We start from the raw sequence: 23,241 nt of genomic DNA, 5'->3' as shown, positions 1-23,241 counted from the left end.
TGTTAATTGTTGTTTGTTAACTCCCCTTTTGAATAAATTAATGACGCAGTATATAAGGTGCCATGACATCAGCACCAACTGTCCAATAGTAAAATCCGTTGTTAAAATAGTTTGGGTACTTAAGTCCCCACGTGAATAAATTATCAACGCAGCATAATATTTAAGCCGGGTGCAGTTTGGGGCGCACCTTGATGTTTCCGTCGCGGAGTTCTGGACCACAGCTTGTTTATGGGAGCTGAGTTCCTAAATATATTCTGCTTGGCGAATCTGGTACTGTATTTGGTAAGCAAATATTTGTAGATATTAAATACAGACAGAGAGAGTAGATCAAATTAAACGTTTTTAATAATAAACGTTTAGCTATCAAATAAGTAAAGGCAGTGGACACCATTGGTTATTACTCAACAAAAGTATCAGCACAAAACCTTATGGTAACGAGTAATGGGTAGAAGCTGGTAGTATAAAACATTGTGCGAAACGGCTCCCTCTGAAGTGGCGTAGTTTCCGAGAAAGAAGTAAATTTCCACGAATTGATTTCGAGACCTCAGATTTAGAGCTTGAGGTTTCGAAGTCAAGCATCTGAAAGCACACAACTCCGTGTGACAAGGGTGTTTTTTCTTTCATTATTATCTCCCAACTTCGACGACCAATTGAGCTCAAATTTTTACAGATTTAAACCTCAGCCCTAAACTCACATGAAAACCCATTTGAAAACTCATCTCAAAGCTATTTCTGATATCATCAAGTGTCTGTTAAAGCCATTGGACCCTTTCGGTACAGAAAATAATAATAATAATAATAATAATAATAATAATAATAATAATAATAATAATAATAATAATAATAATAATAATAATAATAATAATAATAATAATAATAATAATAATAATAATAATAATAATAATAATAATAATAATAATAATAATAATAATAATAATAATAATAATAATAATAATAATAATAATAATAATAATAATAATAATAATAATAATAATAATAATAATAATAATAATAATAATAATAATAATAATAATAATAATAATAATAATAATAATAATAATAATAATAATAATAATAATAATAATAATAATAATAATAATAATAATAATAATAATAATAATAATAATAATAATAATAATAATAATAATAATAATAATAATAATAATAATAATAATAATAATAATAATAATAATAATAATAATAATAATAATAATAATAATAATAATAATAATAATAATAATAATAATAATAATAATAATAATAATAATAATAATAATAATAATAATAATAATAATAATAACTTTCGATTTATATAGCGCCTAATAATTAACGATTAATTCTCTAAGCCCTTTACAAAGAAGTACACTGTTATTATTTTTTCACTATTTCAGGAAAAAAAAGTTCACAGATTTACAAATAATTTACAGGGTTTACAGAAGGTAATGGTGAAAGACTTCTCTTTAAATATTGGTCCATGAAATGCTTTACTTTTTGAGAAAACGGTAAAACAATATAAATTCTCGTGAGCGAGAATTACGGATTTGTTATAAACACATGTCATGTACGGCGAAACGCGCGAAAACTGGAGTAGGTTTTCCCGTCATTTTCTCCCTATAATACTCCGATGATCGATTGAGCCTAAATTTCCATTTTTTTATATAAGTTGTGATACACGAAGTGTGGGACTTGGACAATACTGTTTACCGAAATTGTATAATGGCTTTAAGATGCTGTTTACATTTTGTTATTCCATTGTTTATTTGTAGTTTCATCGAAATGTATTTGTTGTTAAGTTGCTTGTATCCAATTTTATCATTAGTCTTCTAATTTAGGGTAGATATTATGTGCGCTTTCCACAAATTTCTATAATTAACAGTAAAGATTTGTGAAAATTCCACTTTCATATGTCAATTCTAATTGACATCAGGTTTTTCCCGGCTTGGGGTGGGGAGTGGTATTGTGCAATCGCGGGTTCTACTTTTTTAGAAAGGTGAAAACCGTTTAAAAAAAAACAGAAAAAAAAAACCAAAACATGTCCATTGATCACGTTGAAATGTTCTCTTTTTCAGTATAGGTTTTATTACTACTTGCAATTTGGATCAATTTGGTTTGTTAAAAAAAAAATACCCTGGCCCTGGGGTATAATCATTGTCATTGCAAATAATAGTCCTGCTATTTCATGTTAGGCAGAGAAATACAAAATGCAGGCATATGGCTGTCTTCACGCGTTGCTATAAACAAACATGATTGTGTCGCGACGTACGCAACACCTGACCAATAGCAGAAGCCGTTGTTAATTATTGGTAACCTCCCCTTTTAAATAAATTAATGACGCAGCATAATAAGTAGCGCAAGGTGCCGTGACTTATCAATACAAAAAGCCGTTGTTGATTGTTGTTTGTTAACTCCCCTTTTGAATGACGCAGTGTATAAGGTGCCATGACATCAGCACCAACTGTCCAATAGTAAAATCCGTTGTTAAAATAGTTTGGGTACGTCCCACGTGAATAAATTATCAACGCAGTATAATATTTAAGCCGGTGTGGCGGTTTCAACTTTCCGCTGTGTTCAGTTTTCCGAATTACCAAATACGGTAGCATTTCGTCATGCAATGCCTGCACACAGCAAGCGAAAGTAGTCCATTTTTAGTGCCGTATTGAGTTATCCGTTACCCTCCAGTAGCTGTCATGGCGGCGTCCGCGAGTCGAGTGCAACTAGCGGCAAACGCGTGGATCGTATGAGTTGTTTTTTATGCAAGCAGAGTGTGACCTGCCCTAAGTTGTACCCATGAAAACATGTAAAGATGGGGCGAGATTATGTGACTACACAGAAAAGAATCGGAATATAAACAATTTGGGGTCACTGCTGAGAGAACTACAGTACTCGCCAGGGTACTCGCGGCGGTATCTGACAGGTCACCCGGAAAACTGAACACGCCGGAAAGCTAAAACCGTTCAAACAACGTGATGATATGTCCGACTACGTCACCCGGAACACTGAACACGGCGGAAGACTGAAACCGCCACACCGGGTGCAATTTGGGGTGCACCTTGGTGTTTCCGTCGCGGAGTTCTGGACCACAGCTTGTTAATGGGAGCTGAGCTCCTAAATATATTCTGCTTGGCGAATCTGGTACTGTATTAACTAGCAAATTTTGGTAAGCAAATATTTGTAGATATTAAATACAGACAGAGAGAGTAGATCAAAATAAACGTTTTAATAATAAACGTTTAGCTATCAAAGAAGTAAAGGCAGTGGACACCATTGGTTATTACTCAAAAAAAGTATCAGCACAAAACCTTACTTGGTATTCGAGTAATGGGGGAGAAGTTGGTAGTATAAAACATTGTGTGAAACGGCTCCCTCGAAAGTGGCGTAGTTTCCGAGAAAGAAGTAAATTTCCACGAATTGATTTCGAGACCTCAGATTTAGAGCTTGAGGTCTCGAAGTCAAGCAGCTCCGTGTGACAAGGGTGTTTTTCTTTCATTATTATCTCCCAACTTTGACGAACAATTGAGCTCAAATGTTCACAGGTTTGTTATTTATGCATATGTTGTGATACAGCAAGTGGGAGGACTGGTCTTTGACAATTACGAATAGTGTCCACTGTCTTTAATAAACCAGCCTTGTCTCAAATCGTCATTGAACTTGTATTACATTCATTAGATATTTTGCTATGAAAAATTACCCTTTTTTTCTCTCACGATGCCGTAAAATCCAATGTTACTTGCTTGCGAAACTGTTCAGCAAAGACTGAGAGATGTTGAAGGGGTTGCGAGTTGTTCGAGGCCCGGACTGGAAATGGGACGACCAGGACGGAGGCAGAGGTTGCGTGGGCACAGTCATCCCAACACCTGAGAAAAAAAGTGAGTACTAGACGTAAATATTATAATCAATTCAGAAACAAGGATTTTATTTTATACTTTACCTTGTACCTGATGTGCTATTAGTGAAAACATTGAAATTATTTCGTAGCATATTTTATTGTAAATTTTTTCTAGTTAAAGTATTCATATTTGTATTTATTTACACATAATTCTTTCTATTTGGGCCGTGTATAAATTACTACCACTAGGCCTACATGCAAAAATTCATATTTACAGCATAACAAATTCCCGACCAAGGGTGTAACTCTGTTCTACTGTGTTGCCAAACATTGGACGCCAATGGGGCAAAACAAAATGCACACAAAATATTGGTCCCTCTTTGACCCGGAAGTAAAGGTCAACACAAGTCATGGTCAACCAAGGGTAAAAAATTACTTCAAAAGCCACTTCAAGTCAAAATAAGGGCACATCAAAGGTGAAAGGTTGACTAAAGGTATGCAGTGATTAATTAACTCAGAACAACACGGAAGAGCTTTAATTATTATAGTGTTCAAAAACACATAACTATGCCTAATATTTAATTTAGTATGCAGCCAAGCTGCTTTCACGTTGCAATTCGGCTTGATTAAAAATTAGTTCTAGCATTGTTGCAGTCAAGTCTGCACCCTGTATATCGCCACTATTAAAATTATCACGTTGCCAACACGTTGTATTTTGGTATTGTAATCACTGTAGTATTCAAGTTGTTACAGCTATAGTTATCTCAACATAATGTTAGCTACAACATAATATTATGTAGTGACTACGTTGTTCATTATTTTGAAGTTTTTGTCCCCAGAGTCTTTGTTTTAACGTTCAAGTTGTGAAAAGGTATTTTAGTTTGACTATGTTTTCACCATCCCATTAAATAGTTCAAGTAGCTTATTAGGACGGAATCTATTAAGGGAATCAATGTGTGGTGAAGAGGTTTTAAACTAGTGGTTTAAACCCGCCGAGGCCAGGGGTGGATTTCACAAAGGTAGTCCTAACTTAGGACTAGTCCTAGGCAATGCGAAGAGATAGGACCAGTCCTAAGCTAGGACCAGTGACTCATCCTAACTTAGGACTGGTCCTATCTCTTAGCATTGCCTAGCACTAGTCCTAGGTTAGGACTACCTTTGTGAAATCCACCACTGGTTCTTGATAATTTTACCGATACGAATTATCAAGAACCAGGTCTCGGCGGGTTTAATTTTACTGATACGAATTTTATCAAGAACCAGGCCTCGGCGGGTTAAAACCACTAGTTTAAAACTGAAAACACTTCGATTCCCATTCATAAATACCTTTACCTTCATAAGGAAAAAAAACATGTAAATTTAAGAACGAAATTCTGCTAGCTTTGCCCCTCGCCGATCGTGCACGATTCATGCGTTATTTTCCAATTTAAAGTGGAACTAACATCTTTATTCTGCCTCTCATAACGGCTAATCGCGCGCTACTATGTTGGGAACCAGACTAAATGATTCTGCCGCAGACGACATTTTGGCCGTGTCCGAAACGGCGACTTCGGCTACAGCTACGGCTAGATCGCGCGCGTCTGCTATTCTTCAACACTGGTAGACGCGCTGATCTAGACGTAGCTGTAGCCGAAGTCGTCGTTTCGGACACGGCCTCACTCACTGATCTCCGTGCATTCACTCAACTTTGCGGGCTCTTTCACTATGAATAAGTTTATTGTTTTGTTCAAGAACGATTTTAAATAAAAAATTGTTTACAAATCGTCTCAAATATAACCATAACCATAACACACTACCCTAAATTTCGCAAAGCTTCAGAACCCTCAAACTTTCGAGGATAAATTCAGCTTACTTTGTTAAAATACAAGGAGATGAACAAGGTTATAACGTCAGAAATCCAAATTGTATACTCCTTAATGCTGATTCAGGGGCCACACATATGCTAGCTGTGTTTTAACACTTCTGGCTGTGGTTATATCACCCGAAACACCCCCTCGTGCTGTCCTCTCAACCAATCAAATGAAGAAACTATCCCAGGTATTTATGAATGTCATTTATTAGCATTTAACAGCTTGAATTATTGATATACTTGTTGTTGTAATCACAGACTCCGCACAATTTTATTATCTATATCGGTTTTCATCAATACAAAAGAAACCATCGATGAACGTTGCCATCACATGGATAATGTGTGCAATATTAATATGAAAAGTACTATTGAATAATTGCATGTTGTGTCCAACAGCAGTGCAAGGTGTGATGCGAGCAGATTTAAACGGAAAATTATTAAGACCTTTGTTACAAAAAAAAAAAAATAATAATAATTCTGAACCACTTCGCCTAAAGTCTTATAATGTTCAATCTTGCAGCTTATGGCACATCAACATTTTATTAGAAAACATGACCCCAATTTGAACTTTCTTCCGGTCCAAAGAGGAAATTCAATTTAGAAAAAAGGGGGAAAAATACAATTTTTGAAACAGTTATTTAGGGTGCTGGTAAGAGTTAGGTTCATACATGACCCCAATTTGAACTTTCTTTCGGTCCTAAGAGGAAATTCAATTTAATAAAAAAAGGGGAAAAATACAATTTTTGAAACAGTTATTTGGGGGTGCTGGTAAGAGTAAGGTTCCTACATGACCCCAATTTGAACTTTCTTTCGGTCCTAAGAGGAAATTCAATTTAATAAAAAAAGGGGAAAAAATTCAATTTTTGAAACAGTCTTTTTTGGGGGTGCTGGTAAGAATTAGGTTCCAACACGACATGATTCATTTTAAATAATGGTCAAAGTCAAGGTTAGATTCAGGATTTAATCCTGAATCTAACCCTAATAGGTACCAGTTTTTTTCAACATTTTTCCAATTACTAAATGGTGCATACGAGACGAAAATACATGACACTTGCAAGAATAACATTTTGGGACCGATTTTGAACGTTTTCAGGTAGTAATGCGGTAGTGTGCTGGGATTCGGGTTTTAAGGCTACATATCGTGTTTCTGATGGAAGTTTTGATCTACGGATCTACGACAATGGACCAATGGGTAAAGTCACGCTTCTTTTTTTTGAAACCGTAACATGCCAGCAGTGACACGGAGCCTGGGTACAGCCATGCTTTTGTTTTTTACCGTAAAATGCTAGAGTACGGAGCAACTTAAGGGGCAGGTAATCAAAAATACTGAAAAGGTAAAAAAAATTCACTCGAAATATTAATTCACTCCCTCGAAATATTACTTCAAAGGAATGAAGTATTTCATCTTTTTGGCATACATTTTCATTTTTTTATTTTTTTTTTAATTATATTAATTGTCCCTTTAGGTGCTCCGTACCAGTGAACACTGAAACGTGAAACCTCTAGTTGCGGAATAAAATTATTAAGATTTGAAAAAAAAAAATCTTTCTTGAAAAAGTGACCTACCATTACGTAAAAACTCGACACTTTAAGCTTTGCAAAACTTATTGTCACTAGACACTAAGCCCGGTTCATACTTCCCTCACATGCGATAAGAATGTCGACGTCACAACTTCAATTAATTTCAATCTCACATTTCAAATAACGAATAATTCGCACTAGTTGAAAATTGTGCTCAACTCCCGAGAGACATTCTCAGCGAAAACAGTCCGGTTACGTCAACATTTTGTGTGGCATTTGCCATCGCAGGAAGTATGAACCTGGCTTATGCCGTTCGCCATTTTTCAAAAGGAACTTTCCAGCAGTTTTATGAAACCATTCTTGGTAATCCTTAAAACAGGTGTGAAGCACTCTAATGTAACCTGCGATTGTTGTGGCCAAGATGGTATACTCGGGATCCGCTGGAAATGCCGCCAGTGTGGCGATTACGACTTGTGCCATAGCTGTTACCATGGTGATAAACACAACTTACAGCATCCATTCTCCAGGATCGACACCGAGAATACAACGGGGTAAAGGTTTATAAACAAATGAGGGCACCCTTTAAAAAGAGTTGAGTCATCGCCGGGTGTTGAAAAACGTTTTGGCAATCTATCCGGTGTCGTTGTATTGGTCCTGTCTGTGTCACAAGGGATGTTGTCCCCCAGTGATGCTGTCCTCAATACCACAAATTGTGGGTGCGTTCGTTTAGCTTCCCTGGGTCTACCCGGCGGTGCTCACTCGGGTGAGCCCCTGACAAGAGCTAAACGAACGACCACTCACCGCTCTCGTAGTGACGTCGTTTACCTGGTGCCAGCCCCCAAGTGACCCACTCCACAAGCAGGGCACTGGGGGCTGATTTGGGTAAGCCCCTGGAATGACGTCAAAAGCTATTCGAACGCACCGGGGCATGACCCAGGGAAGCTAAACGAACGCACCCTGTGTATAGACGTAAAGTTTGACAGCGCCCTCTTGATTCAACTTCCTACAGAAACTGTATGTGATGGGGGAAACATATAGGCCTACCCCAAACTTGACAACTATATTAATTTATGTTTTCATTTAGCGTTGATGTTCCCTGTCGAGCAGGGGCTACGAAGTGGAGAGCTTTGGGTCTTTTCCCTGGAGCCCGAGTGATCAGAGGACCCGATTGGACATGGGGTGATCAAGACGGTAAAATATTACATACAGATTTCTTACTTTTTACTCTCACAAAATGTTCGTGTTGTTTTTACAGAAATGTTGTTCTTTTAAAGATTATTATTTTGTGCATGTCTGTGATGTTTTATTTCAAATATTGTGTTTGTTTTGCTTATTAGACTGTTTGTTTTTGTTATTTTCGTTGAAACTGAAATTTATAATTAATTGTTTTTATTTGTTGTTTATTTTATTGAACGGTCGTTTGTGTTGTTAAAATTGACTTTTTTGAAGTTTATTCATTTATTTTTTCAGGAGGGGCGGGGTCTGTCGGTAAGGTCACAGACTTTGATTCTACTGACGGCTCGTATCGTTCTTGGGTCAAGGTCACATGGCCCAACGGTAAGAATAACGTCTACCGATGTGGCGACGCCGGCAAGATGGAGTTGAAGTACAAAGAGAAAGAGACGAATGGAGACTTCTACAAAGATCACCTTCCAGTCTTTGGTAAATACATAGGCACTCAAATCAAACACTGCAATACTATAGCGTCCTTCAAACCTCAAAACAGAATGATGGAGTCTCACCATCAACAGATCAAGCGCTATTGGTAATGTAAACAAAACCTTTGAGCTGACTTTTGAAAAATAAAATGTTATTTTTTCTGCGGGCGAAATGAACCATTTGAATATTGCCCTCTCCTTGGCAAAGTTTTATACCCCAAAACATCCGGCAAGTATAATATTAAAACCTATTAATGGGTATTATTTCTTACATTACAAGTGAATGACATTGCAGTGAAATGAAAACAGTGTGTGTAACCTGTCACGTGCAAGGGAAACTAACAAATACAATTTCTTTTTAATTCGAATAAAAAATGCACACAGAATAATGTAGTTTTACAAGTGATTATTTTAACCCCCTCAAAATAGACGGCACTAAAATACGCCCCTATGTGGATTCTGGCGACAAGGTCCGTTTGGTTAACATGGAAACTTCAAAATTGAAGGAACTACAACTCACGAGATGTGGATGGGACGACGATATAATAAAAGTACGTTTCTTTCTAAAAACACTTTTTAGAAAATTTATATTTATTATGATAGTCTAGTGGTTAGACTGATGAGGACTTGCAATCACACGTGTATTGGCTCGAATCCTACCAAGCTTACTGCTGGTTTCACAATGACTACAAAATAAGTATTGTTGTCTTGTTACTGAATCACAATTTTCTGGATTTTGTTGATGCAATTCATAATCATAAACGTTAAACCAATGTTTGTATGAGAGAGAGTGGCTATTTCCAGCTTGGTGTTTATGTCCCCTTGTAAAGGTTTGCCGAGTTCCCTTGATGGGAAGGTGTTTGCATAAACAAACAAACTAAACAAATAATGCAGTGAAAAACAAAACCGATTCGTCGATCCCATGACATCAGAAAGTGAAGGTCTCCAACTAGTTTCCCGTTGATTTTTTTGCGTGTGTTTTATAAGCAGGAGAATTAACAATTGCCGCGTACTATCACTGTTTTAAGGTCAAAGGTGAGGTCGGTGAGGTCATTATGGTTGACCACGATGGTGACGTCAAAGTCAAATTTGATAACTCTACTTTCTTCGTGAATCCTCTGTGTTTGATGCTGGAGGAGAAGAATGCATCTGATGAAGGGGTTTCTTTACACGAGCTTGGAGGTTAGGTTTGAACTTTTTTCAAAAACAGGCAATCAACGGGAAACTTTATAACGCTGGGTGGCGCCAGACTTACCGAACAAATTTCCATTGTTTACGTAGTTCTGATCGTGCGTAAAAGTTCGACCAATTGTCACTAAAAGTGTCTCAGTCATGTAAAGGCATATGGGAGATGACCTTGAACACTTCCAAAAGGGGAAAAGGAAATTGCAGAAACTAGGTTTCGGGCTGGGGTGAGGGGACTTTTGGTCCTCCATAGGTGAGGGTAGGAGGGGCAGACACAATGGTTAGTCTGAGCCGAGATAATGTCTGAAAATAACAGAGACGTGGTTTCCACTCAAAAATACCTCTGCTCACTGAACCTTGGTCCAATTAAGTGATTTTATTTAAAGGCCCTTGAGATGTCGCAATGTTGTTGTTGTAATTAGTTCCATTCTTCTTTAATTTGCCTTACCTGGTGTTATTTGAAGGCACGGGACACCTTTACTGTCAAAGACCAGTATGCTCACTTGGTGTATCCCAACATAATTATGCATGAAAAACAAACCTGTGGAATATTGGGCTCAATAAGTGATTTTAAAAACACGTGTTTCACAAATTTGTGTGCTTTTAGATACATAAAAAATTGCTTCAGCTGAAGTATTTTTTATTTAGGTGAGAAATTACCTCTTTCTAAAAAAAAAATGTTACCCCAGAGGGAGCTGTACTCACAATTGTTACTATACTATCATCAGCTTCCAATTTATCGTTTTTATGCTAACAATTGTTTCAAGTAATTAACCAATAGTACGGCCAGTGCCCTAAACCTCAACAAGACAGTGGGTCTATTCTGCTCTGGAAACGGTATACCGTGGGGTTGCCGATGTTCAAAGTATTTAAAATTACCCTTTTGAGAGCATACCTCTCATACAAAAATCTCTGGTTTCTGTTTAAGGTCTAGGAGATTTGATGGCTTTGATGCTCAAAAGTCAACTTTCGTCGGCTCTGCATGGATTGATGGAAGGTCAAAGTTCACCAAGGGGCATGTCCCTCTTCAGCGCGGCAGTAGAGGGCGATGTCGGAAAAGTGCGGGAAATCATCAACGACAACGCCGCTGCGGTACTCGTTTTTAATTTTAACTCTTTATGGGTTTTAAAATGTTGTGTAGACTTGGGTAAAGTCGACTCAGTTATGTCCGTTCAACAAACACAGGCACTGGTTTGACATACCCCAATGATTTCATCAGTTACAGTGATTTCATTGGATAATGTGCAGTGACGTAAGCTTTCTATGTGTTTTGATTGGTCAGCGTGATGTTTGTCTGCTGCACTTTCGGTCGTCTGCTTGCATGCTAGCGTGCATAACGTCTGTACATCAGTTTTGACAAAAGGAGGTTGGAAAACTTTTATGGAAAGCCATCAATGAAAACAGATGGCCACAGTTTGTTGCAATGTCACACAACTGTCCAAAACAAGCGTTGAATTTGTTTAAGACAAAGCAACCAATCATGGGAGATATTGTGTTGAACTGAAAGTTTGCAAATAATGTCATTTCGTTCCGAACTTCTGTTCACACAATTGGATGATTTGCTATAAACATTCGGCGGCCATGCAAATACAGAGTTGGCAACTACACAGAAATATCGACATTTGTCGGAACCTCAAACATCCTCAAATGGTGGAGTTTCTTGCTTTCAGGTAAAGTTCAAGAATGACAAGGGACAGACCCCATTAATGGCGGCTGCTAACAAGGGACACCTCGATGTCGTCAGAGCCTTGGTGCAGCACAATGCTCCACTTGATGTAAAGGACGACGAGGGTGACACGGCACTCACTTTCGCGGTGATTGGGTGAGACACTATTATAAATATTCTCCTCATAATGTACTGAACATACTTCACGCATTCCAGTAAGGTTTTCTTTACAACTAGAAACCACGACAGAGATATAAGTATTAACAAAATATCCATTGATTAAACAAATTAAAAACATATTTTTACTGATAACACACGGACGACTTTGGCTTCGGATTCGGTTTCAGGCTCAATTCTCAGGTCTGAACCCCTGAGCGCATACGCAAAGCACGCGCAATTCCCAAAACAACTGCGAGCGCCAAGCTAGCTTGAGCCGAATCAAGACCTAATTTCATAGCGCTGCTAAGCGGCCGATTTTGTGCTTACTGTACGATTTCCATTTCATAGCGCTGCTAACCGTAAGCACACGAAAAGGCATGCTAACCTTCCGGTGCCTACCGCACGAAAAGATATGACGTCACGATGCAAATCCACGGCAAACGCGCAATATGACCGCCCAATACTTCTGCTAACCTGTGAAATACGCTTGCACCTTTGCAAATTGTTGTGCTACAGTAAGCACGGAAATTTGCTTATCGTTAATTATAAGCAGCGCTATGAAATTGGGCCGTGTAGCCGAATCCGTGGTTTCGTAAAGAGAGTCCCTTACAAGATGACGCCCACATCAAATGGCAGCCTGGTTCAAATGGTTTTTGCTTGAATTCTTAAAAAAAAAGTAATAAATAGAAATACAAATTAGGTATGACAATTTTAATTATTCTGTACTAACAGAGACAACCCGAGCATTGTGGAGTTTCTTTTGGATCAAGGCAGCAACATCAACACATCAGATAAGAAAGGGGTGACTCCTCTCCACGCGGCAACAGGCAGAAGTTACTCGTCATGCGCAGAAAAGATTCTGACGCACAAGTCGGGATGTAACGTCAACTGCAGAGTAAGTCATGCATTTACAATGTATGTATCGATTGGAGCGCAGCCTTTATGGTACTGCTTTATTGTGGCCAATGGAAGAATGGTATAAATATGTCGCAACTCAAAATGAGCCTTTATTTTTCTCCGATTGCATGATCATCTAGGTCACGCAGCAGCAGTTTTACATCGAACTTGTCGAAGTCACTTGGTTTTTCTACTCATAGATGGTCATGCAGTTAAATTGAACACATATTGCAACTACAAGATGGCATGTTTTCTCTCACTTGATAGACTGTCATGCTCGAACTTGTTGAAGCCTGGCCACCAGGTGACATGTTTCCACACAAAGATGATCGTTCTATATTACAATGAAGTCACACATATTTTCACTCACTTGATACAAGCTCACATAGGACTTGTTGAATCCGGGTTTCATGTTTCCACTCATTGGAACAATAATGCAATAACATGCTTTGTTGGAGTACTGGGCGACAATTGTTTCCATTCACCAATCCTTTCTTTGCAGACAGAAGAAGGCCACACCCCATTGTTCTTTGCCATTGAAAAGAACGAGTCTCGCAACATTCAACTTATGGTTCAACATCCACGTGTCGATCTCAAAATGGCGGATGCTAAAGGTTTCAACAGTTTGCATTTCGCAGCCATGAAAAACAGCAGATAGTAAGTTTTATCGAGCCTCATAAATGAATCACTAGCCAAATTGCATTTTATATTCTACCTCTGCATCTGCCCGCATCATTTGTTCTTCTTCATATTAAAACAACCATAATGTTATTTGACAGCACGGTATTCTCTGGGTGCAATCCGCGTCCCAGCTGGGGAAATCTGTCCCCGGAGAGTGTCCCCCAACCCGCGGGAAGTTATTGGGTGCGTTTTCGTTTAGCTTCCCTGGGTCGACCCCGGTCTGCCCCGGTACGTTCGAATAGCTTTGACGGGGCTCACCCGGGTCAGCCCCCAGTGTCCTGCTTGTGGATTGGGTCACTTGGGGGTGACCTGAGGTGCATGCCGTCTCCACGAGAGGGCGAGTGTGATCGTTCTATTAGCTCGTGTCAGGGGCTCACCCGAGTGAGCACCGCGGGGTCGACCAAGGGAAGCTAAATGAATACACCCAGTGTGTGCTGAAGGAGGATGATTCAACAGAGGGCGCTATCAGAAGAAGTTTGAACATAGTTTGCCTTAATAATGACGTATACTATAGCGCCGGTATCCACAAAAAGTGCTCATGGTGCTTGCTTCAATAAAAAAAGTTCCCTATCGGTTGTCCTCCAGCGGTGCAAAGATCAAGATCTGGGGGGGGGGGGGGGAGGGGGCACAGAATCTCCTGGACACCGGCAACCCATCATGGCTTGTGTACCGTTAAAACTCTGGTGTTTCTGATCAGTGGGCTCGAATCCCCAGCCGTGACACTTATGTCCTTAAGCAAGACACCTAACCATTGCTTCGTCCTTCGGATGGGAAGTAAAGCCGTTGGTCCCATGTGTTGTGTAACGCATGTAAAAGAACCCAGTGCACTTATCAAAAAGAGAAGGGGTTCGCCCGGTGTTCCTGGCTGTGGCTGCTGTATGCGCCGTAGCACCTTGTAAACCCTTATGAGGTGATTCATAGTTGGATTTAGAATTCATCACTGCAATAATCTTTCTGAAAGTTTGTATATACATTTACAATGTACTGAGCGCCTTGAGTACCTTGTTTCGTAGACACGTGCACTATATAAGACTTCGATATTATTATTAAATTATCACTGATTTCGAGGCAATGTGTTACACAACTATGAATTTGTAAACTACAGCAAGCGTCCATATCTAGGCAGCTTGATTTATTTGTTATGACTTCACTCGGTTTCCCAAGATGCACTGTGGTATATTTTCAACATGGCGCCTATATATGGCCATTTCAACCTCAGAATCGGTCGTTTAAATTACACATGTTTCACTATTTTACTATTCCAGTGCCGTTGAGAGGATTTTGCAGAAAGCACCAGATATGATCAACATGCAGAAATCTGATGGCTTCACTGCACTGCACCTCGCTGCTTTGAACGACCACCCAGAAATTGTGTTAAGCCTTGTTAAACGGGTGAGGGCGCCGTCTCTGAATATTAATGTTATTTGGATACGCGGCTTTTTTAAAAAGTGGTAACAAGTGGTAAAAATTTCCACTTTTGTCGTGATTTTCAAAGGGGAAATATTTTTATACATTAATTTTTTTAAAAAGGGAATCCTCGAAAACAACAAATTAATCAGGAGTTTTGTTGAGGATGGCAATTTGTTACTGCAGAACGAAACAATTCCGGGGGGGGGGGGGGGGACACATGACGCTACTCCAAAAGGCGCCCCTTTTTTGAATTCCAATCGCCACATTTTGTGTATACCAAAACCGTTTGCCGCAATAGTTTCTTTGCCCATTTTAGAATCGTTTTCCCCCAAATTATTTTCAACTCTGAGTTTTTGGTTGCCGTAGTGAAAATTTTCTGCCAGGAGATGTAGAATATTATGATGAGTATTATTTAATATAAAGACACTGGACACTTTTGGTAGTTGTCAAAGACCAGTCTTCTCACTTGGTGTATCTCAACATTATGCACAAAATAACAAACCTGTGAACATTTGAGCTCAATTGGTCGTCGAAGTTGCGAGATGATGATGGAAGAAAAAAACACCCTTGTCCCGCGATATTGTGTGCTTTCAGATGCTTGATTTCGTGAGGTCTCGAAATCAAATTCAAATATTTTAGTGGAAAATTACTTCTTTCTCGAAAACTACATTACTTCAGAGGGAGCCGTTTCTCACGTAATTGTTTATGCTTACAGTTATTTTGAGTAATTACCAATAGTATCCAGTGCCTTTAAGCCGTTACTCATTATTATTTTTTCAAGGTAAACTGCCAGAAAGATCTCAAAAACGTGTCTGGGTGCACGGCACTGCATCTAGCAACTGCAAAATGTCACAACAAATGCATTGAAGCTCTGGTGAATAATGGCGCTAATGTGAACGCAAAGGACAGCGATGGCGATACCAGCCTCCATATTGTCATGATAAAAGCCTCCATGAAAGACATTCTTGGAGTTACTCCAATGGGAAAGGTAATTTATTTATCAAAATCTAAATTAATGTCTTTTTATACAACCAGGTTATTTACATTCGTTCGTTGGCCAAATTGTGTAAACCCATCAAGCATGAGCGAGTCAGATTTCAAATCAAATCACGGATCTGACCCCCACTTAGATAATGTGGAATGGTCTTTTATAGGATATCAATGATTTTAAGCCTCCACAGTGCAAGGCACTGTGGAGAAATTAATGACATGTGACAATATCAAGGGGCTCTTTCCCTACCAGAGGGTTATCGTAGACACTGTCACACTCTGGTGGTGGTGGGTAAGCATAACATAGGAAGTGTGGCCTTAAAGGTCCACAAAGCTAAACAACTTTTGGAACTGCACCCCCATCTTATCCAGTCTAAGGACGTCCAACTCGACTCAAGCAGGGAAAACAACAAAATACAATAAAAAACGACCACTCCTAACTAAACGGCTGGTTTGAAACAAGATTATAGAAGTTTTTATAATTATAGAAGTTTTTCAGCTCCATAAGTTATTAGTGTGTCACTTCAACCTTTTTCCTTTGAATTGTTGGATCAGGTTGACGTAACACTTAAATTGTTGAATTAACCCTTTTTGCGTTGGATCAAAAATTTAAAATGCTAGATTTAACATACAAAACGCTGGATCAAACACTTTCAAAGTGTAGTCACTCACCGAACTAATGCAAGTGTTGGATTGAACTCTTTAGTTTTTAGAGTGCACGGTCAGCTCATTACCATAATGCCCGCGAAAGACGAGACATGATAGGGTCCAAAGGTCGTGATAAGGGAAGTGCGTGATTGGACGTCAAAATGAATAATTCATTTGCCTCACATCCTGTGTTCATGGCTGCCTACTAGCATATCCGAGAGCCCCCCCAATTTTTTCCACTAGTGGAATTTTTTCAATACAACACTTAAACCCGGAAGATACAGACCCGACAAGGCTGTCGGCCTGACGGCCTCCGCATGCGGTTAGTGGTACGGGTGCGATGACTTGTGTGAACAGTATTCGTACGACGTGACAGTGTGTATACGGGTGGGTCATGCGGTATGATTGCACACACCACGAACAGGGTATACGGGTGGGTTTACAGCGGCGTCTTTTCGGAGCGAATAATGCGACTGCCTTGAGCAAGGCTAAGAACAAACGCACAACTCTGTTCCAATATGGTCCTAGCCGGGTATTGAGCCAGGATGAACTTAATATGAGAGGCGAGCGCTGTACGCACAAGCCAAATATGCCAACCAAACATTGTACAAAGAAGAAATAGAAAGCTTAACCAAATAGAGCAATAAGAAATATAGTTACTGATATATTTAATGACTCGTTTTCTTCTCAGTTGATGGAACTTATCAATGCAGCTCAAAGTGGAGGCGATCCGAATGATGAAAAGGTAAACCTCGTTGCCATCGCTGTTTATTTCATCAAAAATGACGCAGACATCTACATCAAGAACAACAAGGGACAGAATGTACTTGACGTCGTTGTTAATCCCTCCATTGAGAAACTCCTGAAGGAGACTTTCCAGAAGAAAAGGTGAGCCCTCCGACGTGTAGGAGATAGTGAGACACTACACTGCTGTATAGCAGCGATAGCCTTTTAGAAGTAAGGTGGACACTGTAATACTGCACTGTTTGGATTGGTTGTGTACAGACAAACTTTACCCAAAACCAACTAGTGCATCAGCGATGTGTCCACTTAGCCCGGTGTCGCATGCAATTATGTCATGTATTATACGCAATACTATTCGGAGGACATTATTGCATTTTGCAAAAGTGTCCGGAGCGGACAGTATTGCATGGCGGACACAATTGCATCTGACAGCGGTATCTGGCGTTCTACATGATCCTCGAAAGCGAACATACTGATTATTTTACTTAGTCTGCTGCCACATTGATTATTGCATCATCTAGACTGGTGCAATACAGATGAATACAATCTTAGTCACTGTAATGGACCGACCAATGTATTCCGGTTCAAACAAACTTTACATTCGTGCACGCCTGATATGCTAACTGTTATATCGACATTGCCGAGCTTACCCGACCCCATTTAGCTATAGTTCAAAATTATTTCACTATTAAGTTAAATCTGTAAAGCGAAACACTGCCAACTGACAACTGTTTTTATTTCTGTTATTCCAGAGCGGCAAGGCCAACTTCCGGAAAAAATGTCAGCTGTAAGGTCAGCTAGACTTGGTTCAAGACGGTGCATCATCTGATTCGCGTCACTTATAGTCAGCGTGAGCCCAATAATGAACATCATAAAAATTGACTTTGTTTTGCATGTGTTATAGGCCCTACTGAATTTTGAAAGATTCTTATTGGTTGAAATTTCCAGGTTGGTTTTGTACTAGGTGTACTTGTTTGATAAAGACACATTGCTGCCTTAGATTGGGCGCTTTGGGATATAAAACGCCTTTTAATTATGGTTGGAAAGACGTTTTATAAGTACAATTACGATCCACACAAAAAGCTCGAAATTGTGTGGTTTTCCTTTTACTTCGTACACTCACAGAATCCCAAACTAGTCGATGTGTCCCTTTAATCCTCTGTCAGCTATAACTTCTTCGGAAGTATTCCTTTTCTGACGTCCAGTAGAGGAACAAATAAAAGTATTTTAGCAGCCAACAAATAAGTGGTTTGATTGGGTTATATATGTAGCTGACAAGGGTATGACAAACAATACATGCTTTAGTATGTGCTCTGGGAAACCAAAATGATTTTATGGAAACTATTAAGTCACAAACAGTCTACCCGCAGGTCACTAATCTCCTTTGTGATTTATCTGCAGAATATGCATCGTTTTATCGTGCGTGACCTCTATGTGAATAATTATTAATCGTTATGTGGCAGCAAGCTGTTTTTCGTTGGTATGGTAAAAGCGCCTGTGAGCTGGATGAGGATCAGGGGTGGATTTCACAAAGAGTTAGGACTAGTCTTATCTCGAGTTAGGACCAGTTACTCGTCCTAACTTAGGACTATCCATGCAATTTGTATATCTCGTAGGACTAGTCGACCCCTGCTCATTCATCCCATGGTATAGACGGGCTCTTTTGTTATTTACTAACGCTGCCTTTGTGGTCGGGATACCATACCAACGAAAAACAGCATGCTGCCATATTAGTCGATGATGTCATCGTCAGCCAATCACCGTGCAGGAAAACCATTCTGTCTAATAGTTGACTTTTTCGTAATGTGGGATTTGGATAAACGGTGGAAATCGCTGTATCCTGACTGGACTAGGTACGATCTGGTCTCGCTTTTAATATTTTCGGGAAGAATATGAAATAATCTATCCATATATACTAATTGGGAACCGTTGCTGATATTTATTACGGGAAAATTCGCCGTGTTTTTGTGACTTGTTTTCTTCCTTTTTGAAGAAATTTATTTACGTACAAATTTCTCTTTTTAAAATTTGAGTTGCAACAATTTTTTTTCAGACAAAACGACAGACATGCTCTTCATTTCAATGTACTTCTACATTGTTTTTGTCAATACTTTTCAGATAAGGTCGAAAAAGACTGAATTTCAGAAGCCCTTTGGACTAATTATATATTCATACCGAGGTCACGCATGAAAAATCACGCCAACTCGTGCAGAAAAATCAAAAAGGAAACTTATTATATCGAGTGACCTGCGGGTAGACTGCAAATTGGGTATAATAAATTATAACTTTAAGAAGAATGATAAGTCGCGTGGCATTGTGGTTAATACTGAGTTACCATATTGAGAAGTCTTGGTGCAAAATGCCTACAACGTTGTAGTGCATTTATAAAGGAGTTTAAAATTTTGAAAAAAAATTATTTGTATATATAAAAAGAATTGCTCACAAAAAGCAAATTTGTTAAAAGGACGATCGACCTATATAGTATGCAAAAAATATTGCTAAAATGTTGTTTTTGACAATACTTTGACGTTGTGTGAGCGGAGTTTGCTTTGTTGCAACAAAGCGTCTACACAAATTGGAGCGCACACGTATGACGTGAAATGAGTGATGACGTAACGGAGCTTTTCGTAAATCTTTCAGAAATGCACCGCATAAGGGTATTCGAGTTGAATGATTTTGGAAACAAATAAAATCTATTATACTCATATGACTCGATTTCCTTGTTGATTGAAAATATTTTCAATGAAAGCAAGCAAAGATCACGACTTGCCATTTCCGTTCAAGTAGGTATCTAGCATGAAACGCTACCTAAGCGAACACATAACTTATAATATGACGTATAAAGTAAGCTGCTCTGAAGTTGCCTTGGTAAAGTAACTGGCCACAAACTCCCATTCAGTGGCTCTGATAAATGACAGACGATCATGCATTGTCCGCTTTACACCGGCGATTACACAATTACAATGTTTGGTATTATTCTACTAAAGGGCAAACTAGGCCCCATGATGCGGGCTTTTTTTTTTAATTATTTAACATGTGGTTAACCTAAACGTTAGGAGCAATTAGAGAAAATGGCTGAGAGGAGTACATCGCAGGGGTTGTGCCATGACTAAAGAAAACAAAATCATTTACTTCATCTGACTAATCACTTTTGTGATTTGAAAATACATTTTGAAAAAATGCAGTCGATTTATGCAGATTTTTTGTATTATTACCAGCCAAGTAATAATTATGACAGGAAATTACAAACCCATAATTCGTTTGATGATATTATTATCAAGGGATGTTTATACCTTGCCAGGGAAGTGGATGTAAACTGTTATTACATTTGCTTATTCAATTTCATTTATTTTTGACTGCAGTTTTTTTTTATATTTGTTTGTGCTAACAAAACAGTTGGTGGCAGTGTAAGCACTTTATGTAAAAAAACAAACAAAAAAAACCATAAAAACCTGTGTAGAAGTTTGAGATCGATCGGTCATCTGGGTCACGAGAAAAGAGTGAAAAGCCGATGTCAACATGTTTGTTTTAAGTTCCATACTTTCCTGATGTCCTTCCAATCTGGAATTGACACATTGGTTCTCATAAAGTTCTATGTTTCATGCAGAGGGGAGCAGGTATCACAAACGTGACATTCTCCCATTTTTTTTCTCCAAACATTTTCCCAAAATTGACTTTACAATGTAAATATTTCTTGAAAAATCTATGTCACACCATCTAAGAGTAAAATGAAACTTCAAACTGAAGTGAAATTACATGAACAAAATATGTTGTTGTAATCTAAAGCTTTATTGTTCAGTGTTAAAGTCACCTGGATTTTTTTTTTCTTTTTTTTTTTTTCAAACATTAGAGTATAGTTTCTGAACAATAAAATAATTTGTTGAGTAATTGTTTTTAACGATTTGTATGTTTCAGAACAATAAATAAAGTTGTGTGGGGGTGATTCCGCCTACCCCTTTTGTGACGTCAATCAAGGCAGACTTTGCCTCGATCGAACATCGAACACACGTACGTGCAAGTACATTCAAGTCCTAGTCGTGAGTTTGTAAGTTTCGAAAAAGTTTTTTTCTTGCATTTTTCCGACAATGTGGATGCAGCAAAACAACTAAAGATGGGGGTCAGTTGCATGCGATTCATCGCGCCTCGATTGACGTCACGAACAGCGCCCTCTCGGGTCGGGTTTATTTTCAAATTATTTTGTAAATAACATGGAAACAAATTTTTTTATTCCACTCATCAAACACATATTTTAGTGACAAAAGCTTTATTTTGACAAAATACCACTTCCAGGTGACTTTAAATAATTGTCAGAGTTTTTGGTCTTTGTTACGAAACTATTGCTTCTATAGACAAATCCAGGCGCGCACCGGGCGCACAGGTGTTGAGCACCGCTCGCCATTTGCTGCCGTGTCTTCAGTGCATTGTTGTGTTATTTTTTTCATCAGAGGGCGCTACCAATTTTGTTTCGTCGGATTGGTCTATAAGCAAACACTATGACCACTACTGAACAATTCAAGCAAGAAAAACATTTTCTTCAAAGGCTAAGTTTGAAAGATTTTACCACTTTCAAGTTTGGTTTCACAGTTAACCATTTTTAACTTACTTTTGTTTCTACATATACCTAAATGCCAATGAATGCCAGTTGAAGTTACATTCTGGCTAATTGTCAAGTGGACAATGTGCGCCGGGCAGATTGCAAGTTCCCAGCGTCCTTATCTGATAGCCATTGAAAAGGAGTTTATGGCTGGTCACTACTCGACAACGTCAGTGCAACTTACGTTATACGTCATATTACAGGCCATCATAACGGTCGCTTGGGTAACGCCAGTATTTATACGTCATATTATAAGTCAAATAACGTTCCTAGGTAACGCCAGTGTTTAGTCAAGCGGACTATGCATGCAATGTCTAACGTTCGCTTAGGTAGCGTTTCATGCTAGATACCTAGTATGTCTTTAAGGTGTATACATCTCTAACAATAAGATTTTTTTTTTTACAAGAACACAAACCCCGTATGTATGCAATATCTTTAATAGTCAGTTGATAACAATAAATCAACATAAAATTTCTTAATGATATAAAGACAGGAAAGCGACCCTCTCAATGCTATAAGAAGGGTATGAATTGTTGGTAAACGTTTTAAATATAGCTTTACATGGATGTCTGATGTAACGAGTTTGATATTCTGCATTATTTTTGTTACACTATGTATGACTGTACTGTCATTTTAGTCTATGAGAGTGGAATTAAAAAAAATATTTTCTGATATTTTGTTAGGGTGTGGGGAACCAATTAAGAAAAAGGGAAGACAAAGGTCTACATATTACTTTAAAATGTATTACAAATGTTGTTAGTAAACTAATTGACCAATTATTGCATGCATTTTCTCATACTCTATACTCAGCTCTTGGCAGAATTTATTTCGTAATTTGTATCATTAATGTTATTTTGTTCGGGGCACACAAAAGAGTGCACTGGGTTTGGTTTTCAATGTGCACTTCCATAACTAAAACCGTAGTTTCCGTTTGCATTTCTCTTTTATACAAGCCCTTTTCAGTGCTTTTCTTCCCGCCTTTTTTTTCTGCATGTATAAAGATTTCATCTAACGTAAATATGTGAACAAATACATTTTCTGTGTATAATGGTAAAATGGTTAAACAAAATAAATAATAAAAGTTATCGATGTAAAGTTTATGGAATTGAACATTTTATTCTGGTAATGTCCAGATTGCAAATAGGGTGTGTGTGTGGGTAGGTATCCACATTCAAACCGGGAACCTATAACAAAAGGTACAATGGGTCCACGGTTGCTAACACAAAGGAATACAATGGGGTCCACGGTTGCTATCACAAAGATTCCATACAATTACAGGTGTTTACCAGTTGCTCATAAAATTATTCGGTACCTTCTGGGGACAAATGAAAAAACAAAAAAGGGAAAATAAAAGGACTCCATAGTGAAATTCTAAAGACCGGGGTGCTCCACAAGAAATGTTGTGTACAAAGC

At 38.4% G+C, this 23,241-nt stretch overlaps 1 protein-coding gene and 1 long non-coding RNA gene across 2 annotated transcripts in view; one reads left to right on the top strand and one right to left on the bottom strand.

Annotated features, from left to right (window-relative positions):
• LOC139938332 (uncharacterized) overlaps nucleotides 1–22,905 on the bottom strand; it is a 37,979-nt gene extending 15,074 nt beyond the window's left edge. Inside the window, exon 1 of the long non-coding RNA XR_011786122.1 lies at nucleotides 22,179–22,905. This is a non-coding gene — a long non-coding RNA (uncharacterized lncRNA). The remainder of the gene's footprint in view (nucleotides 1–22,178) is intronic.
• Nucleotides 180–22,185, top strand: LOC139938326 (E3 ubiquitin-protein ligase MIB2-like). Its single transcript, XM_071933774.1, has 16 exons — nucleotides 180–282; nucleotides 3,748–3,866; nucleotides 6,769–6,867; nucleotides 7,576–7,747; nucleotides 8,281–8,387; nucleotides 8,667–8,858; nucleotides 9,284–9,405; nucleotides 9,883–10,036; nucleotides 10,968–11,131; nucleotides 11,710–11,861; nucleotides 12,597–12,759; nucleotides 13,264–13,418; nucleotides 14,708–14,834; nucleotides 15,634–15,840; nucleotides 17,182–17,378; nucleotides 17,987–22,185. The coding sequence occupies exons 2-16, from the start codon at nucleotides 3,761–3,763 to the stop codon at nucleotides 18,033–18,035; spliced, it is 2,166 nt and encodes a 721-aa protein (XP_071789875.1). The 5' UTR covers nucleotides 180–282; nucleotides 3,748–3,760; the 3' UTR covers nucleotides 18,036–22,185.
• Nucleotides 22,906–23,241: the final 336 nt, after the last annotated feature.

This window comes from Asterias amurensis, chromosome 1 (genome assembly GCF_032118995.1).
Source record: "Asterias amurensis chromosome 1, ASM3211899v1".
NCBI lineage: Eukaryota > Metazoa > Echinodermata > Asteroidea > Forcipulatida > Asteriidae > Asterias > Asterias amurensis.
Note: the sequence above shows the minus strand (reverse complement) of the source record. Positions and strands in the feature narration are given on the sequence as shown.

Bases quoted from the DNA above. Each gene is read 5' to 3' on its own strand.
- LOC139938326 (XM_071933774.1), top strand. From the start codon at position 3,761: ATGTTGAAGGGGTTGCGAGTTGTTCGAGGCCCGGACTGGAAATGGGAC. The intron at 7,748-8,280 runs GTAAAGGTTTAT...GTTTTCATTTAG, and splicing joins GACACCGAGAATACAACGGG to CGTTGATGTTCCCTGTCGAG. The intron at 17,379-17,986 runs GTGAGCCCTCCG...CTGTTATTCCAG, and splicing joins GAGACTTTCCAGAAGAAAAG to AGCGGCAAGGCCAACTTCCG.